The sequence below is a fragment of the Aythya fuligula genome, chromosome 2 (genome assembly GCF_009819795.1).
Source record: "Aythya fuligula isolate bAytFul2 chromosome 2, bAytFul2.pri, whole genome shotgun sequence".
In the NCBI taxonomy this organism is placed as follows: Eukaryota; Metazoa; Chordata; class Aves; order Anseriformes; family Anatidae; genus Aythya; species Aythya fuligula.
In genome coordinates, this window is record NC_045560.1 from 60,622,455 (window position 1) to 60,643,282 (window position 20,828).

A 20,828-nucleotide genomic window follows, 5' to 3' on the forward strand; every position below is an offset into this window, starting at 1 on the left:
ACTTTCTGATGTAGTTGTTTTTAGACTGCCTGTACTAAATCATGAGAGTTCTCAGAGGTACTTTCAGTGAAGGTAGAACTGTGCATGAATGCTGTGTTGCCTAATTATTTTGTCATGTTTATTTTATTTAGCACATTGGAGATATTTTATAAATGAAAAACAAAAGCACAAAAAACAATTGCACAAGACAGTTGCTTTCATATGCTTCTGTCGGAAGAGCTTTCTCAAGTGAAGTGAGGAGTTTAAAAAAGCAGATAGTGATACAACTAAGCAAATTTATTTTGACTGCTATAAGCGAATGCATTATCATCATTATATCTGATTTCTGTATTTTAGCTAGTGTCAGCTTATCAAGTTATCCAACGAGAGAAGAAGAAGCTACAGGTAAGCATTCCTATTCATTTTCTATTACCTGAATGCTTTTCTGAATCTTATCTTAAAATGTATAGTGCAATTACAGATTTAACTTTCAGTCTATTGTGTATGTACATATGTGTATGTGTGTAGGTATATGCTTATATGTTCTTGTATATTTTTTATCTAAACAAAAATAAACAAAAGACTCTCTCTTAGCTTGGCATCCTTAAAAATCCCAGATAATACTGGTTTGTCCAAACAACTGTGAAGCTATTGTACTCCTGCATTTTTGATTGCATCAGCTGAATTCAGGTGATGGATTGACATTCCACAGTTGGCAGTTTTGCTAATACTTACACATCAAGTTTGACTGTAAAGAGAAATACAAACATATTAATTCTTCTACTGAAACATAATTTTGTGAGTTTATTTACACTTTGTATCTAAAGCTATATTTAACACACATTATATTTATTCCTTTTTAAGGGCATTCTGAGTCAAAGTCAGGATAAAGCACTTCGCAGAATTGGAGAACTGAGAGAGGTAACTTCCTTTATTGGTTGAATGTTTACTTTCATAGCATACATACAGAGGATCTTTCTCTGCCTAGCTTTTGATTTTTAAATTCATTTTGCAAAATATTTTCTATTGCACAGCAGGGGGTTTTACCACTTGTTTCCATTACCTTACATGGGATTGTTTCTCTGGCTTGTTTCCCATTCAGCAGCTTATTGTCACAATCTAAGAGCAGTTCATAGTACCAACTGAACTGCCTTTCTGTTCACTGTGAAATAGATAGAAATGCGCATGTTTTTTTCAGTGTTGTTGGGCCCAGCAGTTCAGTACTGTTCAGTAGAACAGTAGAACACTGAAGAAGACTGCAACTAGAATGCAACTTCTAGCTTTTCTGGTATTGAGAAATGCTAATGTTAGGCAAATACAAGTAACAAGCACTTTTTATAAGCTTTTGTGTCTGTCAGGTTCACTGGTTTCTTTGCTGGTTTGTTCTTTTTTTTTTTTTTTTAGGATGAAAGTAATTTTAAAAATACCCACAGCATTAGTGACTTGTCAATATTTTTTTTCCAGTTTGCTACAAGTCAAATGTAAGAAATGCATTCTGCATTAAGTGTATGACTATATGTTCCACTAGATTTAGCTTTTCAGTGTTTTAGTACTTAGATATAGATCTTCCAAACTTTACTACAACAGAATTAAAGCATTTTTATTAGGAAAAGGGTTGCATGTGTGCGTACTTATCTTTTTACTCCTTTTGTCATAGCCTTTCGGATTAGAGAAAGATGTATTTGATGTAAATCTATATATATAAACAATACTTATAGAAGTTAAAAATATATATATGGTATAGAATTTATTTATTTTCCTTGTAATTCTTGTAGATTAAAAGATTCCTTCAAATTTAAGACTTAAATTCTTTTATATTGATTGAAAATCTTCAAAACCTAGTTCTTTGGTCTTCTGGAAGACCAAATATTACAACACTAAGTAAAACAGACTTAAAATTACAAATAAAGAAAGAAATTACAACTAAAATGGGAAGTTTCCACTGTGGAAGCTACAGTGTTATAAAATTCATTATTCATTGCTGTAACCACTCATTATCAGAGGCTACTGTATAAAAAAAAATAGAAGTTTTCTTCATCATGCACTCTGTTCTTCCAATAAATGAGTTGAGTAAGACAAGTTTCTTCTAAGAGGGTCGTGTTAGAATAAGTTAAGTTTCAATGTGAATAGTCTTTCGAAATAAATGTTTCTTCTGCTTACATTAGTATTTTCTTATTAAGAATAATTCTTCAGTGGCAGTCCTTGGTGTTTTGCATCTCTGACAGCAGTCAGAAAGGACTGTTGCATGTAAGGAGGACCTTTCCAGTGTTTTTTAGTGTTTTTTTTTTTTTTTTTTGTTGTTTTTTTTTTTTTTTTTCTCTCAGAAAATCTCTTTGGCTGTTGTTGCACTGAACTTCTTTGCTTTGGAAAGAATTGCTTCTAAAGCTCAGAAGCATGAGAAAGAAGTGTGATCATTAGCTATGGAGAACCAGATACAGTGCAGGGTTAAAAAGTGGACATAGTTACTTGAGAAGCAAGAGGAACAGTTTTCCCAGAAGATGCCTTGCAGCTCTGTCCCTCCAACGTGTGGCTGGGCTCTCAACGTGTGGTTAGCTCTCTCAGCTGCGGGACACAAGCTGGGATTCGCTGCTGGAAGCAAGGCATAGGGCGTAGGCAGCAGGAGATGATGAAAGTGGTATTCAAAGTTGGATGGAAGCAAAGCAGGAGGCATCCAGTGCCCCATGTTTTGTCTCTTGCTTGCTTTTTCATCCTTTCTTTGTGCTTTCTGTCATCCTTTGTGTTTGCCTGGCTAACAGAACCCATATATAGAGGTGTCACTTGCCTTTATACAAGCAACCTTTGCAGAATAATCAATATGGAAGTGTTGGCTTTCTGGGCTAAATATTCCTGTGAAAGACACATGGATGAAGTAAATTAAAAAGTACAAATATGGAAAATGATTTACAGTGCATGCATAAAACATATGGTGCTGATTCTCTTACTAAGAAGTTGAATGTGAGTTAATTCAACATTTAAATATCTTTATTTCTAACAACTAATTATTTAAATAAATAAGTAAACTTTAAAAGCATAGGAAGTAAACAGAAGAAACCCTCTTGATACAGTAATTTATAAAATCATGTAGATATTACCAATGCGTTTAGGTTACATCTATATGTTTCTAAAGGTGTTCAGCCAAATGAATGCAATGAAGTAGCAAGTAAAAAAATTTTTTTGAAGTTGTTTAGCATTCTCTATCTCATTTGAGACACCTTTCAGGAACAAAAAAACAACTTTCTGTTGTTACAAATGGCGTTTGTCACATTTAGAATACTAGCATATTGAATGAGCATAAAGAAAATTTACAGTTCTGCTGTTTATGTTGATTTAATCTGATGATGAAATAAAGAATCTAGTTTACCTAAGTGCAACTATCAATTTCCAATGTTTGTGTGGAAGACAGTTTTCAGAAACAAGCTTGAAGTGATCATGACACAAAGTTATTTTTAGGAAGGAGGAATCTTTGATAATGGATTAGATCTAGTCTCTTACTATTTTAATGCTGGTAATAGAATTAAATTGTTGTATAGTAAAAGAAATGATTATGATTGTGTTCCGGAGACATAATTGCAATGAAGTATTTTTAATATTTTATAATATATAGGTAAGCTTTTTAAATTCACATTTCAATTTTCATCTGAGACACATTTTTTAATGATTCTTAGGAGCTCCAGATGGATCAACAGGCTAAGAAACATCTTCAGGAGGAATTTGATGCTTCCTTGGAAGAAAAAGATCAACTTATTAGTGTCTTGCAAACTCAGGTAAAACACCTTACCAAAGAGATGTTTTTGAAAACTGCTCTTTCCAAATATTTTTTATGAATTACAGTATTTCCCGTATTTTGTGTCCATGCGTTATTATAAATGCTACTATGTTTTAAGGCTTCCTCAGAATTTATGATTTTCTAGAAATTAAGTGCGTCTTTATAGTAGAGAATACCATTGTATAATCTTACTCTTACTAAATACAATTTTTTGATCTGCACCTAAATACCTTTTCAATGTCTTTGTTATCAAGAAATAACATGAGCAGATGTTTGAGCTAAAAATGCTTTTACAAAATTGGTTTTGTTTAAATGGTCTTCATTGTTTCTCCGCACATAATTGTGCTTTTTTTTTTTTTTTTTTTTTTTTTTTAACTTGGAAACATAATTGTGATTTTAAAAAATGCTAAAAATATTCAGACAGATTTTTCCTTTACTTGCTGACAGGAATAGCTCTCGTTAGTGTTGAGGATGGAAGTACAATCTTAGAATCCTTACATTTTTAACAAAGAGTATTTTCTTTAGGTATCGTTGCTGAAACAGAGGTTACTGAATGGTCAGATGGGCACTGAATTACCTGATCCAAATATCCAGTCTGACCCACAAGTTCAAAGCCCAACAAAAGAAATCAGTACAGAAAATATTGCAGAACCAGGAAGCAATGGTAGGTATTGGGGCTGATTTTAAGAGATCTTGAATTCTGGGGAATAAGCCTACTATTATTTGTGATGGATATATATGGATATAATAGTACTCAAGGCACGACACATTATAGTAATGATATGTTTTCTAGAAGGGGACAGTTTTTCTAGAAACAGAATGGCACCTGGTAGACATGATAACCTTTCAAAGATGCTTAATTTCCATAAAAATTAAAATCTGGTCCATCTTGCCTTAATAGCAATAATTCTGTTTTAGGTATTGCTGTTGCCAGTAGAGGTTGTTACTGTCCCCACTTAATATTAAGGTTTTTTGTCTGGTAAGCAAGGAACTATCCCCAGAGTTTAGAGGATACCAGTTGCCAGTATGTCTCTTTTTATGTGCTTTTTCCAGAGAAGGTAAAAGTAAAGATCAATTTTCATATTCATGCTATTGAATAATCTCTTTTAAGTGTTCCTCTCATAAGGAGGTTATCTGAGCAAGGGGAGTCCCAGTATTGTTTAAATTTGATTACTGAGCCTGGGATATTGTGCTGTTGGGATACAATGAAAGTACTGTTCATTGGTATCCTAAATAAAAGTTGGGGTTCAGACAGAGATATACATACATCTTGAAGTAATTGTTCAGGATCTGCTGTGATTTTTTTGCATTCGGACAATATGTGAGATTGGAGCGTAGATTCTTCTTATCCAATGTTGTGCCTTTTGTAGTGCTTATGAAATAATGTTAACTATCTAGTCTCCAGGAATCAGCATTCGTATGTGCTGGAATCTGCTTCAGGATTATAGTGTGTGAGACATACAGTCTAAAAATGAAAATCTGTGAATGTCTGATCCTATTTTCAGATCATCAGGGCAGAACACACAGTAAGATACAGGGAAGGGTACAGCATAAAAAGACACTGAACTTGACCTTTTTCCTGCCTAATTCAGTATTGCCAACCTGGGTATATAAAAATTGTCATACCCAACACTGTGAAAAGAGGAGTCTGTTTGCCTCATAACTGGGAGATGTGATCTGTTTTGCTTAGCATTTTTCCCTCCACTTGTGAATATTCACCTAGTGGCAGCGGACAGGTTTATAAATCTTGGTAACTTTTCAGTCTCGTGGAAAACCTTGTTGAGTAATAGTTTGGTTTTTGCTGCTTGTATAATAGCTGGGGCTTTGTGAAATAATTTGGGATTAAAGACTGTATTTGCCATCCTGTGTGTGTGTGTGCACGTTTCTGTCTGGACCTGAAATGCAGTTGTAATAGTCACTAGGAAGTTCTGCAGACTTTGCACAACTTTAGAGAGCTGTCAGTCTCACACCGTGTGAATGATGAAAGCGGATCTGCATTTGGAAGAAGTGTGCACATGATAATGTTGGTATGTTGTCTGTAGAGGGTAATGAAGATTCTGTTAAAACACTGGAAACTCTTAATCAGAGGGTGAAGCGCCAAGAGAACTTGCTGCAGCGCTGCAAGGAGATGATTCGGTCACACAAAGAGCGCTGTGCCCAGCTAACCAACGAGAAGGAGGCGCTTCAGGAGCAATTAGAAGAGAGACTTCAGGAGCTAGAGAAAATGAAGGTAAAATGCTCTTAACTTTATGGGTAGCTACCAGAACAGTGTAAGAATTCCAGTATTTGCAGAATGTATACGACAAGTCATTAAAGCACAAACCATCACAAGAAACCATAACTTCTTTGGTGCAAAGAAGGTGCAAAACCAGCCTGGAATGAACATGTAGAGCAATTTTTCAAAAAGTTGTAGAGAAGAACATGAAATCTTACCATATGAATAACCACTAAAATGGTATCAGGAAAAAAAGTAAATGGGGGAAGGTGAGGGGGAAGGAAAGACTGTCTGGCAGAGAAGACAGGAAGTGAGAAAAGTGAGAGGCATCAGCTGTGTAAATGAATAGAAAACAGAAAGGAAGGATAGTGGAAAACACAATATAGTGAAGGTGAGGTACAAATTAAAGGTAAATGCAGTGCCAAAGCTAAATTAAGACTTTGCTCAGTTTTCCTTTTAAGGCCATTCACGCTGAGTTGTGAAGTAGAAGTAAGGTGGCTGATAGTAATGGAAGTATGAGAAGTACAGCTGTACTCGGCTTTAGTGCAGGAAAACAGTTGCTCTTCTCTTGGTCTATGAGCGTTAGCCCAGTTTGAAAGAGCTCAAGTGCTTCAAGCACTTTTCAGAATTTTCGGAACAAGAACAGATAAAATGCTGCATTGCTGAGATTCCTTTGTAAGCCAAGATGGAGGTAGAAAAGCAGATACCTTATGCATGTTCTTGCCCAGTTTACTCTATCAACTCTGTTCACAAGAGAATCTGCGCCTTCAGATACCTGAATTGCAATGCAATCTATGGGGCAATCTAGCACTGGGAGATTTAGAAGTAATTTCAAGCTGCCTACTTTGATTTTGGTGGTCTTCCTCCTCACCTCTACCTCTGAGGCATAGTACAGGGTCTCATTCCTAGCCTGCTTCATGTTTTTAATGTAACAACAGCTTTGTTGGTCATGGACCAATAATCTATGATTCTTTTTTAAAGCAGAGCCTAAACTGCTTGTCAGAAGCTATTTTCTTACTCCTGGTGACATTTTAAACTCTTGTGATTGGTGGTTTGTTGTTTTTTTTTTTTTTTTAGGACCTCCACATGGCTGAGAAGACTAAACTGATTACACAGCTGCGTGATGCAAAGAACTTGATTGAGCAGCTAGAACAAGACAAGGTAAACTAGGAAGATTTTTTCTTTAAACTGTAGTTTTGGAAGAAGATTGGTTAAACTCTGAAAAATGTCTGACTTTCTGGTATTAGAAACTGTTCTCAGTTACCTAGTTTGGTTTAGTTTACATCCAATTTCAACAAGCAAATAATTTAAGCTACTTGAGAATTCTATTATATAGATACTTTAGCATGTTCATCTCTTAGGTTGTACTTAATACTGCAAGAATATGTTGTATAGGATGTAATTTGAAAAGGCATAATGATAAGTGGACTAGTGGTTAATGCAAGATTTTAAAAGTAAAACCTAATGAAGATGAGATAAAAAAGAAGGGAATTAAATGCCCAGTACCAGTTTGTCATTTTTTGTTGCTTACAAGATTTTTTGTCACAGTTGTTACTTAGAGTAACTTCTGGTAGTGTAACAAGCAACACGACTAACTCATCATCTGTGCATGCTCTCTGAGGAGAAGTAGACATGCAACAGTGCTTTCTTTTAGTTTGGGTTTGTTTATAGAATGCATATTTCAAATAAAAGAATCTGTTCCAGGAAAAGAAAATTTTCTGATGGTCCTTGTTCCTTGGAGGAGTTCTTTTCATCACTAGATAAACTTTGCTTATTCATCAAAATAGTCCCTATTCTTACCATCTTTTTATTATCACTTTGTGTTTTCTGACAGAAAAATACCATGATTTCCAACGTAGCAATAGTGGAGTAAAGTGTATTTCTGACAAGGAGTGTGTCCTGGCTTGAAGTTGTTTTTGATATGCATTTTATATGTTTGTTAGCTTTTTATCACAAGGACCTTTTCCACAGGGCATGGTAATTGCAGAGACAAAGCGACAAATGCACGAAACATTGGAAATGAAGGAAGAAGAGGTAGCTCAGTTGCGTGCTCGGATCAAACAAATAACTACAAAAGGCGAGGAATTAAAAGAACAGAAAGAAAAGTCTGAAAAAGCTGGTAAGAAATTCTGGAGATTATTAGCTTTCACATTGAACACGATGATGCTTCAGCATGGTCTTTATGCAGTTTTTCATCAGTTGTTGTTTGGAATGGATATTATAACATGCTTTTTTTCTGAATGTTCTGCCATATCACCCCTACTAACATTATTACTAACTTCATTTCCGACCACCAGTTTGAGTGTTTTGTGTGATACTCTGCTCTAAGTTCAACTGTAGCGAGGAGGTCAACCGCTGAAGAAGCTATACCCTCTTTGTGTAGGAGAAAATATTGATACAGTATTGTATTGGTGTAATTTCAGGAGGAAAACTTTGGAAAGACGATTTTTAAAAATGAATTATCATAATAATGCCATCTGTATTTGATACAAAAAGCAGCGATGAGCGCACAAGAGCTTGGGAAGAGCTAGAGACAGAAGGATGTGTTACAACCATAATAAACATTTTCTTTTGATAAGTGTAGTGGAAGCATTTCTGCCTTTTTTTTCCTTAGTGAAACAGCAATGATGATACTTTTGTTTCAGGCTTGGAACCTAGTGTTTATACAGCTATTACATAATTAAGTTCGCTTTTGTTGGAAATTTGATAACATAAATGGTATGCTTGTAGTCAGCCCCCCACTTAGTTTTTTAAACATAATGAAAACTGTTCTGCACTGTATCTATAAGTATTCTTATAGAAGCATTTAATTTGTTCTCATAAGCATTTAGGGTGAGTTCACTGTCTTGGCAGAAGCTAAGATGTGGTTAGTTTGCATAAAACATGCATTATGCTATTTTTTTCTATAAAAAGTATTGAGAAGCTCTAACCATACACTTCATAGCAGTTTATTTTGAATCTGTAAATTAGGCCAGAATGTCCAATTTTAGAGATTAGTTTGTCTGGTGAGTTCATTTTGCTGTAATGCAGAAGAACAAATTTAACTTCCAAAACCAGCAAAGGAAATACACAGGGTGTTCATAGAGAGGACACTTGAACACCCTATGAAAATAACAAACAATATAACAAAACAAATAAAAAAAAATAACAAACAAAATAACAAACTCTTTTCCCTTCAGGTTGCATGTGCATTTTTAGCTTTGGAAAATGCATATTTCAGAAATCAGTAATTCTTTTGCTGAAGTTGGATTTTGTTCACTTCTTGGAGACTAGAAAGCTTTTCTTCAAGATATTGTCTTTAAAAATAAATTCTTCAGTATCATTGTAGTGCTTCTGTAGGTACAAAGTTACTGCTGTTGTTGTCTGAACTACAGCAGCTTTTGAAGTGGTAGAAACCTCTAATTAGGAAGTAATATCTACATGCACTTGTTAGTAATGTAATTTCCTCTGGTTTACGTAGCTGGAAACTGAAAGTAGGTTAAAGATGATGCTCTGGCTACCTAGAAAACTTAGTTATTGTAGTGACAAGTAATTTCACTAATGAATAATGTATTAAATACTTTGCACTGTACAAAGAGGAGGTTTGTGTGTTAAACATTCTCTCGTTGTTATTTTAAGTGCTTCTGGTAATGTTTATGGTGCATAAGTGTCCACTTTACCTTTAATTCCTTATTTCAGCACTCTGTTAAGCATACATGTGTGGATATTGGAACCCTTGGAAAATTTGTTAATACAACTTCTAAGATAGGCAAAATTGTAAGGTGACCTGTTAGGTTGTCTTATGTGTTCTAAAAAAGTTGTGGTACACAACTGAAATTGAACTTAGTACAGCTGAAACAGTTCTTCTGCCATCTGAGAAAACCACCATGAATATTGGGAGAGCTTGGAATTACTTCTGGGTCACAGCCCTTGATTTTCACCAGTCCTAAGAAATGATGGTTTCATGTATTTGAGTTCAGCATATCTCATGTTTCTTGGCTAGTTAATGTAAGTGATTTTTAATTCTAGACTTTTTTTCTAGATTATGATACAGTGAAGAATTTACCTTGTGGAATAAAGAGTTTATAGACATGTTAAATTTTACTAATGGCAAAATAAAGATAAGCGTAATACCCTTATACTTGGCACTTACTTCATCATAGTGGCATAATTTGGCTAAAAAATTGTATATTTTGTGGCCACTTCATATTTTGAATTAGTGTTACATATCTGGCTTTTTTTTTCTGTGTGATGAAGTGACTTTGCTGAAAAGCACCAGTGTTTGAATTATTACAAGTAGGAATTGTGACAGCTCAATGTTTCTGCATTTCTGTGTGCTGAAATAATAAAAAGATATGTATGCTTATTTTGTGCATGATATGTAAACTGTAACTGAGTCTCCCAGGTAATGTTGCAGTTCAGTTTTTTGTAGTTAGAGATGCATTATATTGAAATCTCACAGAGCATCTTGTTTTTGTGCATCCACACATGCCAATAAGTGAATCATGGTGCCTTTCCCAAGCCTTGTATGAACAGGACTGGGGTAAGGGCTCTTTTTTCTTACATCAAACATTGGGTGCTTGGGCTGGGCTCTAAAAAGTAAATTATGTGTTTCTCAGGCAATGGCAGTTCTTTTACTTGCAGCAACTGCAACTGATTTTTAATGCTTTGCAATGTACATAGATTTATATTTTCCTTCAACAAAATTAGTCATAGCATTTGTAAACTTACTGTTAGGATTCTGTTACTCCTGAATACTTGACATGTCTTTTCTGACTTCTCAGAATGCAGGTTATTGACCTATTTATGTTCTGTAAAGTAAAACAAAGTCCTTAGATAGCATACTGCTTTACTTGGCTGTTCTTTGCAGGTGCAATTTCCTTTGCAATCTTAATTAGTTTATGCTTAGCACCTTTAGCTTAGCACCTTTCTACAAAGAACGAACAAGCCTCGATTATTCATTTATAAATCCTATCTAGATGTGCAAACCAACTATAGGAAATGGATCGAGCCTTTATTTCTCAAGTAGCTTTTTGACAAGATGCTGGCTCTTGGCTTTCAGTATGAAAGTATGCAAAGCCCTCCTTTGCCATTTCTGTTCAGTGCTTTCTTCACAGCTGCCAGCAGTAGATGGCACTAGAGCTGAAGATAATACATGTCTGCAGTACTGGTGAGAATAATCAAGAAGTCTTCGCAGTACAGACTGGGATTACTCTGGGTAGCAGAGGCAAGGTAGGGAGAGCTGTGACTAATACCTTGGAGTAGCATATGTAAAACAGTCAACTTTCTAGTGCACATTTTATAAAAGTGAGTTTTGCAAACTTGACACTTTTCAAACTCTGCTCAGGCTCTTTTTAATTATATACACTGCACAGGAAAGCTTCCTGTTCGTTAGGTTTTGTCAGACGAATGAGATCTTGCAAGCCTTGCCCCAGGCCTTGTTGATGTGCTTGTTACTGTTTCTGTTTTGCCAGTGTGCCTTTGTGAGTTTTAACTTCATCCATACCTTAGATGGAAGGAGCTTTTCTCAACAGTAGCTGTGCTGGTTGGGTAATAACAAAGGCATTGTCTGCTTTTTGGGTTCAGAAAAGATGTATTTGGATAAAAGTACAGACTTCTTATTCTAGGCTTTCATCCACAGTAGAACTAAAAGCTTCAGTAGATAAGGATGTAGTAATAATAATTTAGACAATGTTCTGTCTCCTTGGTGTTAGCCTTCTACTGGTTTGAAACTTGCTTGTGCCATGCTACACTAGAATTAACTACTTTGATGTCAAATGTTCTGTTTTGCTGAAGTGCTAAAAGGGCCTGAGATGCATATAATTTAACTTTTAGAGAACGAAGTGTGTGTTGCTCCTCTGTGCTTTCATGCTCTCTTGACGTTTTATCCACCAGCTTTTGTCTGGCGTTTGTCTTAGCATCCTGCTTGCAATTACGGCAATGCAGCTGTCATACTGCATGTGGCTCAGCTATCACAATCTCAGTAGTCAATCCTAGCATGATCCTGAATCATCTGTAGTGGATCTGTGGGCTGTGGCAAATGCAATATCCTTTCTTTCTCAGAAGGAATAGGTTTCTCTCAAATAAAATCAAGCTTATGTTGCGTAGAACAAGAATCAGAAAATGCTTATGATAAAGTGAAGTAACTTAATATCCTTTCATTGCAGTTTACTTGCAAAGCTATATTTGGTAAAAGTTGTAGGGTTTTTTAGGCAGATTTAGCTGTCTCTGTGTACTTTTGCTAGGGCTGAAGGGGAATGAGAGAAGTCCCTGCCAATCTCCAGACATAGTTGTGCAACCTGCATTGGTAATGGGTTGGGGGTGAGGGAGAAGGATGGAACCCACCTGCCCCCCAGGTGGTGATTGCCCTTGTGGAGACAGCAAGAACCGTGCTTGGAAACATGGTAGCTACCTCTCATAAGGAGCTATAAGCCTAGTGCATGCTGGCATTGTGCTTTAGACTGTTCTGCTCTTTGAAATAATCTCTAGAGTTCTTAGCTTTTTGTAAAGAGTTCTAGTATTGAAGTAGAATTGGGAATGAAAAAGTAGATACCGTGATGTGCTTCAGTATTGGCAGGGTCCATAGCAGCCCTGTTGCATCCTAAACCATAACTGTTGCTGTGAGTAGTCATAGAAAGGCTTCGTCGGAAAACAGCTGGAAAAGGTCAGACTTTGGGTGAATGAAGTCTTACAGACTTAACTTACTTGAAAACATATTTGCCGCAGTGGCTCATAAAACATAGATTGTAGTTAAAGGCTCCAGTTTCAAAGAAGTTATCTGAAGATTTTTAATTGAAAATTTCTCTTCTCAAATTCCTGCCTGAATGTTGTTAAAGATGGATAACTTTTTATGTTTGTTTCACAAAAAAAGGATTACAGGAATTGCTGTGAATGCCTACTAAGTAATGACGTATCAAAGAAATTAGAGATGTCTGTCTTGGGGTAGAGTGGAAGAAGGACTAGTGTACTAAATAACATCTTAAAAAAAGATTTGATGACTGTTCTCAGACTAATATCCAACCAGTCCAAGTTTTTCTGTGCTTTGATAAATTACAAATGTGATACTGGCACTATGATTTTGAATTTTACAGAGGTTTTTGGCCTAAGTTCTTTTCTGCAAAGAATTAGCTGTATACTATGCTGTTTTGAGATTGCATTTTCTTTTGACATGCAGCAGGGGCTTTCCATATTCACACCCTGTTCAGGAAAAGGGACTTCCCTGATAGCAATGACATTCTAGTCTTGTGTAAATCTCTGCAGGTTCTGCCATCAGTTTCAGTGAGGAACTCAAATGCTGATATTGAAAAACAATAAGAAGAAAACAGCTCGTAATGCAGGAATTGATTTGCTTTTTGTCTACATCTAGATGGTCATCTATGGAGTGAATAAAGTATGATAAAATAGTGCTTATCGTAGGAAACAGCTATGGATTTATTGCTTCTGATGCATAAATTAAAACGATTCAGCAGACTTATGCACTTCATGCAAAAGTAAATAACTTTTATTGCTCCTACTTTAGAGTTCTTTTGTAACGTCTTATAGATATTCAAGCTTTTTGATAGCAAATGCTAATTATGTTTTCCATAGATCTTTTTGCAAAGATCAGAAGCATAAGACAGTCTTTGTAACACACACACGTTTTTCCAGTGTCCCTTTTAATTGTGTTGATAGTAGTCTATATTAAAAGTAAATAGTGAAATAATGAAACTGACAAAAGCCGATTGGCAAAAGTCATCTTTATAGACTCCACAAAAACACAAAGTTTAAAGAAAAGGTTATCAAGGTTGCACTGGTTGAAGGGAACAATTCTTTGGTAAATAAATTGCTCTGGTACAATACTTCAGTATTCTGTTCAGGAAGAGCTCTTTCATGAAAAGCTGACATTTATTCAGCACATATAGCCAGAGAAGGGGCCATAGTTTTTTTGTTGTTGTTGTTTTTTGTTTGTTTTTTTTTTTTAAATGTGTTTTTTATACGTTATAGTGATTTTAGGGAAAGAAATAAAAGCTATTGAACTCCAGAAACAACTAAGGCATTCGCAGCTATTTGTCGATTCTCTTTCCTTTTTAGATAATAAACCCATGTGAATTCTCGATGGATTCTTAAGCTCCTTCTTCTGTCACTTGTCTAATTTACAGTTACTGGGAAGCTGTTCTTCTGATAAGTGATATAGCTACTTCTTGACTGCCTTTGTTTTGTTTTGTTTTGTTTTGTTTTTATTTTTTCTTTGCAGCTTTTGAAGAGCTTGAGAAGGCTCTGAGTATTGCCCAAAAAACAGAGGAAGCCCGGAAAAAATTGCAGGCAGAAATGGATGAAAAAATCAAAGCAATAGAAAAGGCAAATGAGGAAGAAAGGGTAAATCTTCAACAGGAGTTAACCAGAGTGAAACAAGAGGTGGTTGAGATTATGAAGGTAAAAGCTGAAACTCCCTCTGTGTTGCTGTTTTAATCTAATAATGCAATTGCAAGTAAACTATAGTTGTAAAATGCATTGATATATCAGAACTTTGTTATAAAATTCTTGCTGTTTAATGTATTCTAGAAAAAATAACTTCTGGGATTGGTGATTTATTTAAAACATAAGATAAACTAAAAAACTCTCCATATAGATGTTACTCACTAGAAGTTTAAAATCAATATGTTAGTCATTGTAAAATGAACAGTGTTTCTTTTACTAGAAGTATGAAAGACTTAAGAAGGAAGGTGGATAACTTCAATCTTGAAAATAACATCTGACAGGGCTTATTACTATTAAGTGACTCAAGTAATTGTTATTTATTCAAAGGAGGCGAATAGGTTTGGTTTCTTCTCTCTGCACTGCTTTTCTTATTGCGGAATAATGCAAACTTTGTTATTTAATGTTTCAAAATAATTTTTTTCTGACTTGTAATTTGTAGAAGTCTTCAGAAGATCGTGTTGCTGAACTGGAAAAATTGCATAAAAAAGAAATGGCAACCAAAGATCGGGAGCTAAATGAGAGATTGCGGGTCCAAGAAAAGGAGTTCCATGAGAAGATGAAGGCAGCTCTTGTAAGGATTGCTAAAATGTCTAGAAAAGACATTTCTCTAAGTCTGAGGTGGAACTAGAGGTCTTAATCTGACCTCAGTCCACAGTGGGAGTCCTTGTGCATTCAGATATGGGTGCCCTCCCAAAGTCCAGGAGCTCAGAGACTTAAGAGCATGAAAGGAAAATAGCTGCAGTGATTCAGACTGAATAATGATAACGAATCACTATTGATGTTCACTGACAGCTGTATGTGTTTAACACTTTGTTAGACATGTTTGTTTTTTTTTTTAATTTCTACCTCTGGATCATTGGAGATTTGCCACAGAAACTAGAGAAAAAGAGGTACAAGGAATGAGGCTGTTAGTTGAAATGTATTAATATCCACTGTGTCTGTCTGTGTTATGTTGACAGAGTTATACATGCATAGTGGTTGATCTCTGGAAAAAAAAATCCTTTAAAGTCAGGCTGGCAGGGATCACTGGTTTCTTTGCTCTTGTCTGTAATCTATAGTCCACTTCAGGTCATTGTGCAATTTCATTTAATAAATGGACGCTCATTTATGCTCCTCTTTTGTGGCTGGAGACTAGGATGGCTGGAGACTAGGACTGAAAGTGTGAAAATATATTAGCGGTAGAATCGAGCGATGACAGATCTTTCATTTTCTCATATGTTACTCTCCATTTGGCTGGTCTCCACTATTAAATGCTGAAGTCGCATTACATTTGTTAAAGACAAATGGTTGCCAAGAAAAGAAAATTGAAATGATTTTATAACAACTTTCACAGATGAAATATACACTGTGTTTTGTATGTGGAGAAAATATGTATGATTATGTTAACTTGTTTATAAATGTCCTATTGTACTGTTTTTGAAGGTGTGGACCATCATTATAGTTTATTGTTTTGCTCATTTTTATACAGGAGAAAAATCAGAGTGAGTGTTTAAAAACCCTTCAAGAACAAGAGCAACAGGAATCCCTAGCCTTAGAAGAATTAGAGCTGCAGAAGAAAGCAATACAGGCAGAGTGTGACAAGAAACTTCAGGAGATGCATCAAGAAGTAGAGGCTTCTAGAACTGTGAGTAAATATTCCAGAAGAGAAAACACTTTAAAGAATTTATTTTGGTACACACACACACACATATATATATCATATATACATATATATATATATAACTGTGACAGGTTTACAGATGCTGTGGATTTATTGTCATCGGGTTTGTTTTAATTTCACAATGTAGGATATAAATTCATTCCCATGTACACCCATGTACATAGGTTTTATGTACGTTATACAGGAGATTAAAGCTTTAACCAATTTAATTTCTGGATACTACTACCATACAAACACTTTAAGGATGCTTAAGTAAGGATTTGTGTAATTTTTTAAAGTATCTTTTTCATTATGTCACAAGTAAGATTGTATTATTTGCTAAAACAAGTTTGTACATTATTCAACAAACACTCCAAACATTAAGTTGGAATTTTTGCCTTTAGAGGCGTTTTATCCTTACAGAAGCAATTCACTGAGAGGTGGAATTAAGATAAACTGGTGTGTATCTATACAGCCCAGTAGTCCACATGGACTCAAGATATGTTTAATCCTGTGTGTTTGTTCTTTAACAACAACAACAAAAGAACATTGTTCTCAGAAGTACTGAAAGAATTATTTTGTTTGAATTAATTAAATGTTTTTTCAAAGTTTTTATTTTGTCTATTCACTGCAGTGGAATAGAACTTTATTTTTTCAATTAATTAACTTAACTTCATGGAAGCAATGGCAAAAACAAACTAAATTAATTAAAGGTTTATGTAAAAAATGATATTTGTTATAAACAATAGAATAAGTGACTTTTAACTATACTTGCAATTTTCCTGTGTATGTGTTTGTTTGTTTTTTTCTAATTTGATCATTTTGTTATATTTGGAATACTCATATTCTTTAAATCTATATTCTCTAACAGAAGATTCTTGAATTGGAGAGCTCTCTTGCAAAGTATTCACAAGATGACAGAGACCGATCAGAGGAATTGAGCACTCTGATGGAGTCTGAAAAAAAGCAACATAATAAGGAAATTAATGATATGGTTGAAAAACACAAGAAAGAATTGGAGAACATGCAACAGCAGCAAGAAAAGCTTTGGACGGAAAAATTTCAAATTCTAAAGCAACAACATGTAGTTGAAATAGAAAAAATGAGAGAAAAGCAAGAACAAGAAATAGATACAATATTGAAAGAGAAAGAAACAGTTTTCCATACACATATAGAAGAGATGAATGAAAAAACTTTAGAAAAACTTGATGTGAAACAAACTGAGTTAGAAGCACTGTCATCTGAGCTATCAGAAGCACTAAAAGTACGTCTTGATTTAGAAAAAGAACTCTCAGAATTGAAAAGTAAAGCAGGTGAAGCAAAGCAAGAATTGGAAGGAAAGTTGGAAGAAGAGAGGAATCAGCACAAAGAAGAGGTTGAAACTATGTTAAAAGAGCATGAGATCTCTATTCAAGGAGTCGAGAAGGTACTCAAAGAAGAACTGAATCAACTTAAGCAATTATTGGAGGAGAAGGACAGACATCTGGAGGAAATAAAAGCACATGAGCAGAAGCTAAAAGAATCTGCAGAAAGATCTGAAGCTGAACTTGTCCAAGTGTCTGCAAAACTAGAGGAGGTTTTGCAGTCTTATCAAAATACTTCTAATGAGCAGGCAAGGACATATGAAGAGGAATTAGCAAAGCTGCAGCACAAACTGACAGATCTGGAAGGAGAAAAATCACAGTTTAGGGAGCAGTTAGAAAGAACTGAATCCCAGCTGAGTGAAATCAAGAATGAATTAGAATCATACATGTCCCAGGTACATGACCTGAAGCAGCATTTGCAAGAGCAAAGCAATGAAAATACACAGAAAGTAACCTCTCTCACACAACAGTATGAATCCCAGCTAAAGGATCTGCAAAGAGAGGCTGATGAGACAAAGCAAAGTCTAACTGAGAAGGAAAAGGAAATTGAACACATGAAGAAGTTACAGAATGAACAAGTTGAAGAGCTTAAACAGAAATTGTTAGCCACAGAGGAAAGAACTAGTGCTCTACAAGGAGAATGTGAAAATAAACTGAAACGTCAGGAAAATAAAATGGAGAAAATGAAGCAGAAATCAAAAGATATGCAGGAAGCCTTTAAAAAGAAACTTGCCGAGCAGGAATCTAAACTAAAAAGAGAGCTTGAAAACAAGCAGTTGGAGTTCAATCAGAAAGAGAGCGAATTCAATGCTAAAATTCTAGAAATGGCACATGCCAGCTCAGCCGGAATCAATGATGCTGTGTCAAAACTGGAATCTAATCAGAAAGAGCAACTGGAGAATCTCGCTGAGGCTCATAGGAGGGAGTTGGAAGAAGTTACCCAGAGCTGGGAAAAGAAACTCAATCAGCAGGTTGAAGAGCTCCAGGAAAAACATGAAATGGAACTGCAGGAGAAAGAGCAGGAAGTTGGAGACCTGAAACAGAAACTTGCCACCTTCAGTGCTGAGAAGGAGGGCTCCAGAACAGAAATAACCCGACTGAAGGAAGAACAGGTGAAGAGGGATGAGACCCTGAACCAGTTACAAGAACAGCTAAAGCAGTCATTGGCTCATGTGAATGCTTTGTCAAGTAGTGAAAGTGACCTGAAAACACAGCTCCAAAAGTTGGAAGGTGATCTTAGTCTGTCCCTGAAAGAGCAATCGGGGCTTCAGGAACAGCTCAGTAAACAGAAAGCAATTGAAGAAAAGGACAAAGCCAAAATTACTGAGCTGGCTGATATGCTGAAAACACTTGAGGAGAAACTCCAAACTGTGCAGTTTTCTCAAGACAAAGATCATGAAAATTATGAGAAAAAAATGGAGGCATTTCAACAACAAGAAACTGAGTTTAAGAGGTTGTCGGGAGACCTTATAGCACAATTGGATGCTCATTGGAAGAATGCTGGAGATATGTTGCAAACAAAAAGCAGTGAATTAATTGAAAAGTGTAATGAAAAAATTGGTGTAGTAACATGTAAAATTGCAGATTGTGAGCGCCAAACTATAAAAGTTAAAGAAGTGGTATTAGCTAAAATAAAAAAAATTCTTGAGCTAGAAGCTCAACTTAGAGTAGTAACAGAGAATCATTCTGCTGCCAGTAGTTCTTTACAAAAGTCAATGGAGCAGCTGCAAGAAAAGGACAACTTAATTAGGTCCATGAGAGCTGACATTGAAGGACTTGTAACAGAAAAAGAACAATTGCAAAAAGAAGGAGGGCACCAGCAGCAGGCAGCATCAGAAAAAGAAACTTGCATAACTCAGCTCAGGAAAGAGTTATCTGAAAATATCAACGCTGTCACCTCAATGAGAGAGGAACTCCAGGAAAAAGAATCAGAGATCTCTGCTCTCAACAGAACAATTAATGAGCTTAATGTTAAACTTGAAAGTATGGTAAGTTTAACAGAGAAGGAAGAAGCCATGTCTCTGTTAAGCAAGCAACATGAAAAGGATCGATTGCAGTTGTTAAACCAGGTACAGGAGTTATCGACCACTGTTGAGACGCTGAGTAAGGAAAAAGCATCAGCTCTCGAGCAGGTAGATCATTGCACAGCCAAGCTGTCAGAGTGGAAGATGAAAGCACAAACAAAGTTTACACAAAATCATGAAGCTATTAAAGATTTGCAGAGCAAACTTGAACTAAGCAATACCCAAGCCAATAGAAAAGATGAAGAGCTAAATAAGCTGAAAGAGGAGCTGGCTAAACAAGGCAAAAGTCTGGATAGCTTAAAAAGTGCATTGGAACAAAAGCAAAACAGGATAGAAAAACAAAAAAGTGAGTTAACTGCAGAGTTAAAAATCCAAGCTGTAAGAGTTGCTGAACTAGAAGAACGCATTGCTCAGAAAACTTCAGAAAATGATTCCTTGATGGAGGAACTTAAAAAGCATAATGAACAGAAAGAGACAGAGCAACAAGAGGTAGCTTGGCAACTCCAGCAGGCGGAGAAGGTGGCTTTTGAAAAAGACAATAGGTTTAAAGAGGCTGAAGAAAAGGTGCTTGATCTTGAAAAGAAAATAGATTCACTGAAAGCTGAATTTGAAGCGAAAGAGAGGGAATTTGTTCAAATGAAATCATCAATACTTAAAAGCAAGGAGGAAGAACTGAAAGAATTAGAAGAGAGACTGAATACGGAGAGTAGCACTAAGTTGGCAGATCTGAAAAAGAAGGCAGAGCAAAAAATCGGTTCTATTAAAAAGCAATTGATGACTCAGATGGAAGAAAGGGAGTGGCTAGAGAAATTTCAGCAAGATAGAGAAAATCAGTTAAGAGACTTAGAACAAAAAGTGCAGGAAAGAGAGGCCAAAATTGGATCCTTAGAAGAACAAATCCAGAAGTCAACAAGAGAGTCTACAGAATTAGAGAAAGAAATGCTGCAAAAAGTAGAGAGTGCAAAAGCTGCTGTAGAGCAGGAAAAAAATGAAATGCTTGAGAGTACCCAACGGATGTATGAAGAGAAAATTCACGTGTTACAGAAGGACCTGACAGAAAAAGATGAATTGTTGCAGAAGTATGAAAAGGAACAACGAGAAAGTAAAGACTCTCATCTAGAACTGCAAAACAAACTGGAGGAACTCCTTAAAAAATTAGAATGTGTTGAGAAGAGAAATCATGAGGAGCAGAGCGTGACTGAAGCCTCAGGAAAGAACTTGAGGAGCAAACTAAAAATACTCATTGTTAGTGGATGAGCATGCTCGTGTGGTGGTGATTTAGCAAGCAGTAGGAAAGAACTGAAGCTAAAGAACAAAAGCATTGGATATGGAGAACATAATAGAGATTTCCAGAAAAAGTTGCAGGAAAAAGAGTCAGTCAGTCAATTTTTAGAACAGAAGGTAA

The 20,828-nt window shown here is 35.7% G+C and overlaps 1 protein-coding gene across 1 annotated transcript in view; it reads left to right on the forward strand.

Annotated features, from left to right (window-relative positions):
- GOLGA4 (golgin A4) overlaps positions 1–20,756 on the forward strand; it is a 39,375-nt gene extending 18,619 nt beyond the window's left edge. Inside the window, exons 6-17 of the mRNA XM_032180819.1 lie at positions 337–384; positions 844–900; positions 3,645–3,743; positions 4,271–4,409; positions 5,788–5,975; positions 7,038–7,121; positions 7,932–8,079; positions 10,462–10,482; positions 14,173–14,351; positions 14,836–14,967; positions 15,865–16,020; positions 16,907–20,756. Coding sequence (XP_032036710.1) covers positions 337–384; positions 844–900; positions 3,645–3,743; positions 4,271–4,409; positions 5,788–5,975; positions 7,038–7,121; positions 7,932–8,079; positions 10,462–10,482; positions 14,173–14,351; positions 14,836–14,967; positions 15,865–16,020; positions 16,907–20,680 — 5,025 coding nt within the window. The 3' untranslated portion in view covers positions 20,681–20,756. The remainder of the gene's footprint in view (positions 1–336; positions 385–843; positions 901–3,644; positions 3,744–4,270; positions 4,410–5,787; positions 5,976–7,037; positions 7,122–7,931; positions 8,080–10,461; positions 10,483–14,172; positions 14,352–14,835; positions 14,968–15,864; positions 16,021–16,906) is intronic.
- The last annotated feature ends 72 nt before the right edge of the window (positions 20,757–20,828 follow it).